Here is an 11,561-nt window from a genome sequence, read left to right on the forward strand (position 1 = left end):
CCCAGCTCCTCAGGGGTCAGTAAAACACATCTGCTCCCACTATCCAGGGCCTTCTCCAGGAAGATCACTCTATCTATTCATACCCCATCTGTTATAGCGGTCTAGGAAGCGAGCGAGTTAGTGGGTGAGTGAGTATTTATCCAAGTAGGAGATTGCCAGTCCCCCCCCCCCAGGAGAGGGCGGTACAGCTTGGGTAACAAAGCCAGCTTTGTGTGTGGATGGTCGCTGATGACCCAGCAACAGGCACTAAGCAGTTTCCCAGAGCAGCACACTGCTGTGCAGCAATAACCCAGCCAGTGACTTGGTGTCGTGGGCCTTCACAAGGCAATCATCAGCTGATGTTTTTGGCGCAGCCACACAGAGCAGGACTGAACCTAAACAAATACCTGTTTTTATTCACACAGAGATGGAGGGAAAACCAGAAATATTTCAACAGGCACTAAGATGAAAGTTAGTTCTACCAGGGCATACGGTATTACAGTATTCAAGTTTTATAGTTTGAGAGTATTAAAGTATCCAGTAGTATATGATTAGTATCGCGTGGCTGTGTTTCATTATGGCGGGAAAGAGATCTGACCTGCTGAAGAGCCAGACATTATTTATATACCACAAGCTCTTCTCCTGTCTGGCCCCCCAATGGTGGAATTACCTTCCCACATCCATCAGAGATACTGACTGTCTCCCCACCTTCAAGAAAAGGCTCAAGACGTTCTTGTTCGGGAGTACAACGGTACTTAGGAATGCTTGATTGGACCTGATGTTAGTTTCCTCCAGGAAAACAATGACCCTTATTGAGTGACTTGTTGGCCTTGTTGGCTACCGGTAGTTGTACCTGGTTTAATTTATTGTACTCGCTTTGAATTATATTATTGTTGCTTTCTTTCCTACAGGTGCACTCTTGCACTTTTGAGGTTCATGTTGTTTAATTGTAATTTGTTTAACTACATGCTCTAGTTTCTTCCCATTGGCACTTATTTGCTTCATGTTTTGGCTACCCACAATATTTTTGTGGCTATCTCGTCGTTTATGATCATTGACCTTTTCGTAAAGCTCTCTCTTGAAAGTGGCTTTGGATAAAAGTGTCGGCTTATCAAATAAATGTAAATGTATATATAGTACATTCAATCCGAACATCGATTCCTTGAGGAATCCTTCCTGTGTGTGATTCAGTGGGGACTTGTGGTCAGGTCAGGGTCATCATCTCTAGCCCTATTGAGGGCCATGAGTTGTCACCTTCAGATGTGCCTCAGCGATACAAAACCTTGCAACTTTATTCATCACACCACAGGAGCAATGGCTGAGGTTTGGTCTGACGTTAGCCAATCAGCAGCGTGCAGTAAAGCTGGCTTAAGGGCTGTGTAGAGTGCTGTCCCAGTGTGTGTACATGAGTGTCTGTGTTTGTTGTTCCACGCGTATGTACCTGGGGGGGCAGTCCTGGCGGTTGCAGACCAGCGGGGGGGTGACGGGGGTGGGTAAGTGCTGGCACATGGAAGTGATGACCTCCTGCCCTCCAGGAGACAGGCAGCGGAGCCTCCTCTTGCGCTTCCCTCGGCCTCCACAGGAGGCGCTACACGGGGCCCAGTCTCCGACACGCCAGCTGAACTCTGGACACACAGACGGCCACACACGTCATGACTCTGCGGTATCAGAGGTTACAGGATGTTTAGCAGCACTATAATCAGGCCTGAGCTCTGGTTCACTACCACGGTTGAAGCTGTGCGCAGCATAGAACCACTTCTTTCATTCTTCGTCTCTCTCTCACTCCATCTCTCTTTGTCTCACTTAGTCTCTCTCTCCCCCCCCTCTGTCTCTAGCTTTCCCTCGCTCTGTCTATCTCCCCGTCTCTCTCTCTCTCTCTCTCTCTTTCTCTCAGTTTCTCCCCAACTCTGATGTCACCTTGCCCCCAACCCCACTCCGCCCCTCTCCTTAAAAGTGCTCATTAAACTCTGTTGATATTAGCAATTTGTCAGATGTCCTCTCTCCCATCGGGGGAACCCTGAACTCCAGCTCATGACACACGGGCCAGGGAGGAGTTGGAGTGGGACAAATCTCCATGTTAATTGGGGTCCAGTGATGGCTGCCAGCTGTGTCTACAAGCAGGCTTGCTGGGATCAGAGCTGGTAGGACTGTGGCTGGACTCCATTAGAGGCCAAGCAGAGGATGGATGGAGGATGGATGGATGGAGGATGGATGGATGAGCAGATAGAGGTGACCTGACAAGGAGAGCATTGTGTGTCTGAATTCTGTCAGACTTCATGCTCGTGATTTGTGTTGACTGGAGCAGTCGTACAGGTTAGCTGTTTTGTGATTTTGTAAGCCTGAATGTCTGCTGATGTTCAGTGTTTGATGGGGACTGGCGACACGTTGTTATAGCGACGCACACCTTCAGCGTGGACGTGTATCCAGGCAGACAGGGTCTGTCTGTGGTCGCTGACTGACGTCTGGCATCTGTAGCGTCCTGAGAATGTTCCAAGGAGAGTGTTGACTTCCAGGACCCGTCCTCCAACCAGCATCCGGTACTGCAGACCCAGACCCTGGCCCCGGCCCTGGCCCAGGCCCTGGCCCACACCTTGTCCCTGGCCCCGGCCCTGGCCCAGACCCTGGCCCTGGCCCACAGCCTCCCTCAGGGTCTGGTTCTGGTAGTCCCAGAGGACAGGTTTTCTGTGGTCCGGGACCACTGGACACCCTGGGGAGAGACAGAGATAGACTTTGTCTGTGTGTGTGTCTGTGCATGTGTGTGTGCATGCATGCATGTGTGTGTGTGCCTGTATATATACAGTGAGTGTGTGTGTGTGGTACCTATTCGGAGGACGTCCCCAGGTCTGATGGTGACGCTGGTTCCCTGGTGAGAGGCCATGAGGACCCTCCTCCTGCTCAGCTCCCTGGAGAGAGGGGGGTCGGGCCTGCCCGGAGCTGGACACACACACACATGCACGCGTACACATAAACACACACATACACACACTCTGTTCCTGAGCTAAACAACTTCTAAGCAGTTGTCTTGTTGTTACGGTAATGTTCCAGTGACCAAGGAATGGCTCCTGGAGATTTGAACTGCTGATCTGTCTGCAAGTGTGTGTGTATCTGTGTGTGTGTGTGTGTCTGTGAGTGTGTCTGTGAGTGTGTTGAAACATAATTCAGGATTAAAGACCACCTCAGTTTCATGAGTGTGGCTACTCTTTCCAGCTCCGCAGGGTGTGTGTCTGTGTGTGACAGCCCACCTTGGACCAGCACTGTGCTGGATGCAGTGGATGTTCCTAGTGGGTTGGCTGCAGTGCAGGAGTAGGTGCCTTGGCTCTGGAGGCTGACGTTCCTCAGCCACAGCGAGCCCGACGGCAGCAGGACAGAGCCGGCGCCCAGCGGTCTCTCTCTCCTCTGCCAGCTCACTGAGGGCAGGGGCACACCTAGAGTGGGGGAAGGGGGGGGGGGGGGCAGGAGGGGGGCCAGGCAACAGGAGAGGAATGTCACACAGAGGAGGAGACGAACAAAGAGGGGAAGGGACGGAGAGAACGAGACAGACATTAGAGTCAGTGAAACACAAGGGTGGAAGAAAGAGAGAGAGAGAGAGAGAGAGAGAGAGAGAGAGAGAGAGTGAGAGACGGAGAGAGAGAGAGATCGAGACAGAGAGAGACAGAGAGAGAGAGAGAGAGAGAGAGAGAGAGAGAGAGAGAGAGAGAGAGAGAGTGAGAGACGGAGAGAGAGAGAGATCGAGACAGAGAGAGATCGAGACAGAGAGAGAGAGAGAGAGAGAGAGAGAGAGAGAGAGAGAGAGAGAGAGAGAGAGAGAGAGAGAGAGAGAGAGAGACTTTTCAGACTGGTCCTCATCACTGAGACAGATCTTGCAGACAGAGGCCAGCGAGCCGCCCTGAGCCAAGTCTCCTCAGAGTCATCTCCAGAGCGGCAATAAAAAACACATGGACAGCCTCATTACACCGGCTCTGCTGGTCCAGATCTGGGTCCTGTGGCCCGAGTGTCAGCCAGACACTGGAGGGTTCGTCCGCTTGTGGGCCAGACCATGCATGTGTTATGTGTCAAGAGATTTCCTTTTACTCAGGCTAGCAGCCAGACAATCTGCCAGGCTAGCAGCCAGGCTAGCTGCCCCTCATAGCAGACAAAACTTCCCCAGTAATGGATGCTGAATCTGCATAGCATGCGTTCCTCCAGGAGCTGGGATGTTATACACTTTGTACCACTAGAGGGCGTATGTGTAGCACCTCTGTAGTTGAGAGGTGAATTGCCTCTTCAGTTGATTGTGCTGACATGAATCTTGTGCTGATGTTAGATCATACAGAGGTGGGGTCAGAGATGAGGTCTAGTTTGAGATTTAAAAAAGAAGGATCTGCATTCAGCTTTCTCATTTAGTTACTGAGGTTGCCGTCTGCAGTCACCCCAGTCAGGTGATCAGATTTGTGTGTCTAAGGTGCGGACGTGAGATTGTGATGAGTAGAGTCCGTCTTCCAGGGTTTGTGTGTGCGCAGGAACGTGTATGTGCGTGCAAAGCCAGTCTTAGAAGAAGACCATCTGTTACTAGACGAGACATCTCTCAACAATTCAATGTGACAAAAACAAGTCTGTATCTCCTTACACAGACTCAAATAACCCTCTCACTTTCTCACTCTCTCTGCATCCTCCCGACCCTGTGTCGTCATCTCTCTCTCTCTCTCTCTCTCTCTCTCTCTCTCTCTCTGTCTCTCTCTCTCTCTCACTCTCTCTCTCTCTCTCTCTCTCTCTCTCTCTCTGTCTCTCTCTCTCTCTCTCACACTCTCTCTCTCTCTCTCTCTCTCTCTCTCCCTCTCTCTTTGTTTCTCTGACCTCCCTCAAGATAAAATCATATGTTATTTAAGTTTGTTAGTTTTGGCTTTATGGACTCCCACTGACACACACACTATATGCACACACGTTAAACCCTTCTCTCATCTCACCCAATCACTAGGTGATGAAAGCAGCTCCTAAATCGACTGTTTGTGGCTTGTGCCAGGAGCCATTCTACAGAGATCTAGCTCTCTGAGTGTGCTTTCATGTGTGTATTTGTGTGTGTATGCATGTGTACAGGTGTGTTTGTGTCTATGATATCCAGGTGCTGAGGGGTAGAGGGGTGTGTGTGTGTGTGTGTGTGTGAGCACGTGTGTGTATGTGGGAGCCTACTGAATGTGTGTGTACAGGTGTGCGTGTGTGTTTGTGACGTCCATCTGTTGAGGGTCACACAGGTGTGTCTGGCAGCAGGTGGCTGTGCGCCAGGTGATGATTGGGTTATAAACCCTGTTGAGACCTGGGATCCAAACACGCAGCTTAGCCCTCCGCTAGCGAGCTCGGTCTCCCTCCAGCCCATCCCTTACCTGGCTACGACTGGCAGCGGCCAGTCTTTACCTGACCCGTGTTGTGGGCAAGCACCACGTGTGGGAGGGTGCAGAGAGCAGTGCAAACAGCCTCCACAACCTCTCCCATGGAAGGGACCCCTCCCTCAGACCCTGGGTCTCTTCAAACACATGATTACATCTGTAAATGACCCAGAGAAAATCAATCCTGCAGCCGGACCACAGAGGGGCCAGAGCTGTTAGCTGTGGTGGCTTTACACACCATTTCTCCTGTTCTCTTCTCGGCTTCTCAACACTGCGCTGCTAAACCAGGCTTCAACATCAAACTGCCATCCCGGGGGCTACAGACAAGATGTCAGAATGCCATTCATTAGGAATGCCTGGGCCTGATTCCACATGGATGAAGGCTGAATCAAAGCCCAGTGTGTTAGAAGCCAGCGTTTTAGAGACCTGTTTGTTTAGAGACCAGTGTATGAATTAGAGGCTAGTGTATTAGAGGCCACTGTATTAAAGGTCGTAGTATTAGAGGCCATAGTATGAGAGTCCATAGTATTAGAGGCTAGTGTATTAGAGGCCACTGTATTAAAGGTCGTAGTATTAGAGGCCATAGTATGAGAGTCCATAGTATTAGAGGCTAGTGTATTAGAGGCCACTGTATTAAAGGTCGTAATATTAGAGGTCATAGTATGAGAGTCCATAGAATGAGAGTCCATAGTATCAGAGGCTAGTGTATTAGAGGCTAGTGTATTAGAGGCAGGTGTATTAGAGGCTAGTGTATTAGAGGCTAGTGTATTAGAGGCTAGTGTATTAGAGGCAGGTGTATTAGAGGCAGGTGTATTAGAGGCTAGTGTATTAGAGGCTAGTGTATTAGAGGCTAGTGTATTAGAGGCAGGTGTATTAAAGGCAGGTGTATTAGAGGCTAGTGTATTAGAGGCAGGTGTATTAGAGGCTAGTGTATTAGAGGCAGGTGTATTAAAGGCATGTGTATTAGAGGCTAGTGTATTGGAGGCAGTTGTATTAGAGGCTAGTGTATTAGAGGCAGATGTATTAAAGGTTAGTGTATTAGAGGCTAGTGTATTAGAGGCAGGTGTATTAGAGGCTAGTGTATTAGAGGCAGGTGTATTAGAGGCTAGTGTATTAGAGGCTAGTGTATTAGAGGCAGGTGTATTAAAGGCAGGTGTATTAGAGGCTAGTGTATTAGAGGCAGGTGTATTAAAGGCATGTGTATTAGAGGCTAGTGTATTGGAGGCAGTTGTATTAGAGGCTAGTGTATTAGAGGCAGGTGTATTAAAGGATAGTGTATTAGAGGCTAGTGTATTAGAGGCAGGTGTATTAAAGGCAGGTGTATTCGAGGCTAGTGTATTGGAGGCAGGTGTATTAAAGGCAGGTGTTTTGGATGCAGGTGTTTTGGAGCAGTGTGCCAGTCTGACCCACCTCTGACGGGGCAGTCCAGGGTGAGATTGGCCCCGGGCCGCAGGCTGATGTGGCTCCCCACCACGGCTCTCATGGTCCTCCCCTGGTCAGACACGTTCCTCCAGGACACAGAGATGGCTGGAGGCTCTGCTCATACAGAAACACACACAGTTACACACAGAGTGGCATTGACCCTGTACAACAAACTAAACAACTAAAGGAATTTATACTTTTTTTAGGAGCATCCCTATTTTCTAGGTCGAAAAAATATAAATACTTTTTTTTGGTCATGTTGTTTGTGAAAATCGTAGTTTGAAAACTATTTAGAAAAAAGGTTTAAAAAAGGGTTTTGGTAGGTTGATTTTTTAATTTATTTTTTACGAAGGTTAAAAAGTTATTTTGGCATTATAGCTTGAACAGTTTTTACAAAATATTTTCAAAAATTGTCCTTTAATCATACACAGTGAAAGGAGAGGAGAGGGGAGGAAAACAGAGTAGAGTGTTCAGACCGTGCTTGGTAGTGTTGGGTTTGGAGAACAGAACATGCTTGGTAGTGTTGGGTTTAGAGAACAGAACGTGCTTGGTAGTGTTGGGTTTAGAGAGCAGAACATGCTTGGTAGTGTTGGGTTTAGAGAACAGAACATGCTTGGTAGTGTTGGGTTTAGAGAACAGAACGTGCTTGGTAGTGTTGGGTTTAGAGAGCAGAACATGTTTGGTAGTGTTGGGTTTAGAGAGCAGAACGTGTTTGGTAGTGTTGGGTTTAGAGAGCAGAACATGTTTGGTAGTGTTGGGTTTAGAGAATAGACTGTGCTTGTTAGTGTTGGGTTTAGAGAACATAACGTGCTTGGTAGTGTTGGGTTTAGAGAACAGAATGTGCTTGGTAGTGTTGGGTTTAGAGAACAGAATGTGCTTGGTAGTGTTGGGTTTAGAGAGCAGGGGGACCCACCAGCCAGTATCAACTGCGTGGTCTCTGAGTCTGAGCCGTGGGTGTTGGTGGCAGTGCACCTGTACACCCCTCGATCCGCTGCTCCAGGTAGGGCGATGTGCAGTCCTCCAGAGCTATCCCATGATACCCTGGGGCACAGGAAAGCAGCAAAACCTCACAGTCAGAACTTGAGATACTGAGGTAAAGTGATGGCTATGGTGGGGTATAGTCTGAGGCTGGACTGCTAAGCACATGTCATGCAGCACTAAACATGTGGTTTATGGATCTCTGTGGGGGCTGTGAGGGTCATGATGGTTCCATTCCAAGCCTAAGGAACATGTGGAAACGTCCACACAGCATCTCCCACCAGCAACAAGACTCCTGCCTGACCTGCAGTCTCAGCCCCAACACAGGTCTGAGATCAGCTTCGACCCACTACATCTCAGCCTTCATCATTAGGAGAGGAAGATGGGAAAAATGACCCGGGATCAGGGTTCGGGGTTGGACCGTTTACCCTGCTCTGGTTTTCTCTTGCTCAGCTTCTGACTTCCCATTATAACCCAGTATGTTTTACATTGCTGTGCTATATCTACTACTGTTGATGGAAACAGCCCATGGAGGTTCTGCACTTTATTAGAGGGACCAGGGACCTTACAGGAACGTATAAACCATTAGAGCGTGGAAAATGTGCTGCCATGATCCTGGGAACAGACGCAGGGTGTGACCGCTGCAGTGATGTGGTTGTGCAGACCTCTCTACCTGTAACACAAACCCTAGTTGGGATATCAAGTAGACGCACCAGTTGAATGGTAATGGACGGAAAGTGTAATTCGTTCACTTAGCAGATCTTTCCATGCGAAGTAGCTTACAGTTAACATATTCTTCAGGGGTAGAGGATCCATGTCAAACCGAAGCCCACAGCTTTGAAAATGCCTCTTCAACCAGTCCAACAATTCAGACAAAAACAAGTTCAGATGGACTGGATGCTCTTGGTTGAATGGATGTGTTCTGGTGAATGTGTTAACGTTGTTATGGAGGTCCCAGCCAGTCCAGTCCAGTAAGGCCAGCCCTTGTCCTGCTCTCATGTGGTGTTGGCTTCAAGCCCACGCGTCTTTGATAAGAGAAAGCCAAGGTCAGTGGCAGCAGCATCAGAGCTGCTCTCACAAGACACAGCTTCACACCTCAGCCATGGGCCCTGTGAATGTCCATCAACCATCCAGACTTCTGCTCTACTCTCCCTCTCTCTTTTCTTTCTTTCTTTCTCTCCTCTTCCTCTTCCTCTCTCTTCCCCATCTCTCTCTTTCTCTCCCCTCTCTATTCTCTGGACCAGAGTTCAGAGCTGAGTGTGTAAAATTGCGGAAGGACGATGTGAGTCAAGCCAGCTCTGTGGGAGTTGGATGGAGGGATGGAGGGGTGGAGGGGTGGATGGGTGAAGGGGTGGGGACAAGACTGAGGAGCGTTCTGGATGAGTTATGTTCTTCCACAGGATCCTTCAGAGAAAAGAACACGTGCCCAGAGTTCTGCTGCTACAGAGAGAAGAACGTGGAACCAGAACTTCCACGCTGGGTTCTCAGAAGGAACCCTTTGACCAGAACCTGAGTACAAGCAGGCCTCCAAATCCCTCTGTTCTTACTGAGGCCACTGCTCCACGCCGACCTCTGACCCTGAGAGGCGTTCTGACACGGCCAAGCCCTCAGATCTGGACCACAGCCCAACACAGCCAGACCATGGTCTGGACCACAGCCCAACACAGACACCCAAACCAGGGTCTGTCACACTGACTTAGGTAGAGGAGCAGGAAAGGCAGGAATGAAGCATGTCGTGAGAGGGCTTACAGAAGGAAAACAACTTCTCTTTGGAGCGTTCCGTCAGGCTGGCGTATGATTGGCATGGCCGCGAGCAAGGCTGTGATGGCTTCCATATGCACGTGTGTGCAGACTGGAGAGCCCCTGACGTGAGGGATCGCTCGCGTCTCAGCCGAGGGTCCAGCTTGGTGTTTTAACACAGACGGGGTTCAGAGAAAAGGCTCTGAATTCTAATTGGACAAATCTTGCGATGCTAACGACTCCAAAGTGCTGTGTGTGTGGTCTGTGACTCCAGGCTTAAATGCCATTCAAATGTCATCAATATTTATGACCTTCCTCCGGAGACAGGAAGTCCATAACAGAGTCGAGCTAAATACCACTGAGAAAGGCCACGCACCTAATTGATGCTTTTTTTCCAGGCAACAGAGGGAACAAACATCATACTTAAGTAGACAGTTGCGCATGGAGCTCACCTGCAACGCAAACATATTTTGCACACTGTAAAAATACCCTACAAAATGTGAATATGTGTCAATAAATATTTGTTATGAGCTTGCTTATGTTTACAAAAAGTACAGTTGGCTGCAGGTGCTGTAAGAACATTTCACTTGATTAGATTTAAATAATGTGTAGTTGACTGAAATTAAGTCCCTGGATGGACCATTTATATTCTATTTAAAATACAAAAACAAGATGATCCCACTCAGATGTACAGTTTTTGCCGCGCACGGACCAGGTGCAGGGATAGTGGATCATCTTGTGGGCGGGGCCTCGGGTCTTGCTTCCAACTGAGGAGCAGTGTGTTACCTGAGCTCCACCTGGGTCAGGCCTGGTCTACACCACTCTGTCCTGCCTAACTAGGCAGATCCATAGAGAGCCAATGTATTCATTTTCATTTAGCACTTTTATCCAAATCGTGAATTCCAGGCCGACAGCAGTCTGTCGGCCAAGCTGTGCCAGCTGTATGTTGTTGTTGGCGCCCAAATAAACAAGCTAACAAACACAGTCAACATCTGACAGCAGGTGCTTCATCATCTTCTGCAGAAGAGCGTATCTTTCACCCCAGCCTGGCATCAGAGGAGAGGGGAGGAGAGGGGAGGAGAAGGGAGGAGGAGAGGAGAGGAGAGGAGAAGGGAGGAGGAGAGGGGAGGAAAAGGGACGAGGAGAGGGGAGGAGAGGAGGAGAGGAGGAAAGGAGAGGGGAGTAGAAGGGAGAAGGAAAGGAAAGGGGAGGAGAAGTGAGGAGAGGATGTGAGGGGATGAGTGGAGAGGTGAGGAGAGGAGGGATGAGGGGGAAGAGACACAGTTTGGTTGGAGATAATCGTGCCACTCACAAGGGCATGGCTGTCAGGCAGGCGCAGGGCCAGAACGGTCGTGCTGACCCCCAGAAACGAGCACACAGGGAGGGCATTGTGCCATGAGGGAGCAGCCTCACCACTGGGCGGACAGGAGCCCAGAGGAGAGGTCTCAGATAACACTATCTAACACAGACCCGCTGACAGGAAAACTAGCAGATATGCAAAACCGAAGGTAACTGCAGATCCTATCGCTTAGCTGAGTTTAGATAACGTTGAGGCCGGGATTCGATGTGGAACACTGTGTTGGTAATGTAGTGTTTGGTGACATACGGCAGCTGTGATCTACTACATGGAGATTGCGGCATCTACCTGTCAGAGTTCTGTATGGGCGCTCCGTCTTTGGTCCAGGTGATTCGGGGCTGCGGGGCGCCCTCTGCTGGGCACAGCAGGAGCAGCGAGCGCGTGCCGTTGGTCAGGACGGCGGTGCGGCCCACTGTGACGTTCACGTTCTTCTGGGCGGTCAGCAGAGGGTTCTGCTTCTGTCTGACGATCGCAGGCCTTCTAGAGCGTCTCTCCGACGCGCGTTCCGATGCGTTTGGCTGTCTGTCTGTCATCGCAGCCGGGGTCAAGCAGACAGGATGGGTGTTAAATAAACCTGGTTGCACATCTACCTACTTGCCAAACACTCATGACTGGAACTATAAAGGTCGCGTTATACAATACACGTGTGTGTTGATCTACAAACAGATATGGAGTTTTACCTTTAGGGTGTCCGAGCTCCTGCCTGGTCCACTGTCCAGGGGTGC

The 11,561-nt window shown here is 49.6% G+C and overlaps 1 protein-coding gene across 1 annotated transcript in view; it reads right to left on the reverse strand.

The window, feature by feature from the left end:
* Nucleotides 1-11,561, reverse strand: part of adamtsl3 (ADAMTS-like 3) — an 81,666-nt gene that overhangs the window by 4,242 nt on the left and 65,863 nt on the right. The window contains 8 exon segments of the mRNA XM_084682503.1: nt 1,421-1,604; nt 2,384-2,686; nt 2,800-2,913; nt 3,222-3,404; nt 6,750-6,875; nt 7,675-7,802; nt 11,125-11,362; nt 11,517-11,561. The exon segment at nt 11,517-11,561 is cut by the window's right edge and continues 649 nt beyond it. Coding sequence (XP_084538629.1) covers nt 1,421-1,604; nt 2,384-2,686; nt 2,800-2,913; nt 3,222-3,404; nt 6,750-6,875; nt 7,675-7,802; nt 11,125-11,362; nt 11,517-11,561 — 1,321 coding nt within the window.

Source organism: Hypomesus nipponensis, chromosome 19 (assembly GCF_054491055.1).
Source record: "Hypomesus nipponensis isolate SF chromosome 19, ASM5449105v1, whole genome shotgun sequence".
NCBI lineage: Eukaryota > Metazoa > Chordata > Actinopteri > Osmeriformes > Osmeridae > Hypomesus > Hypomesus nipponensis.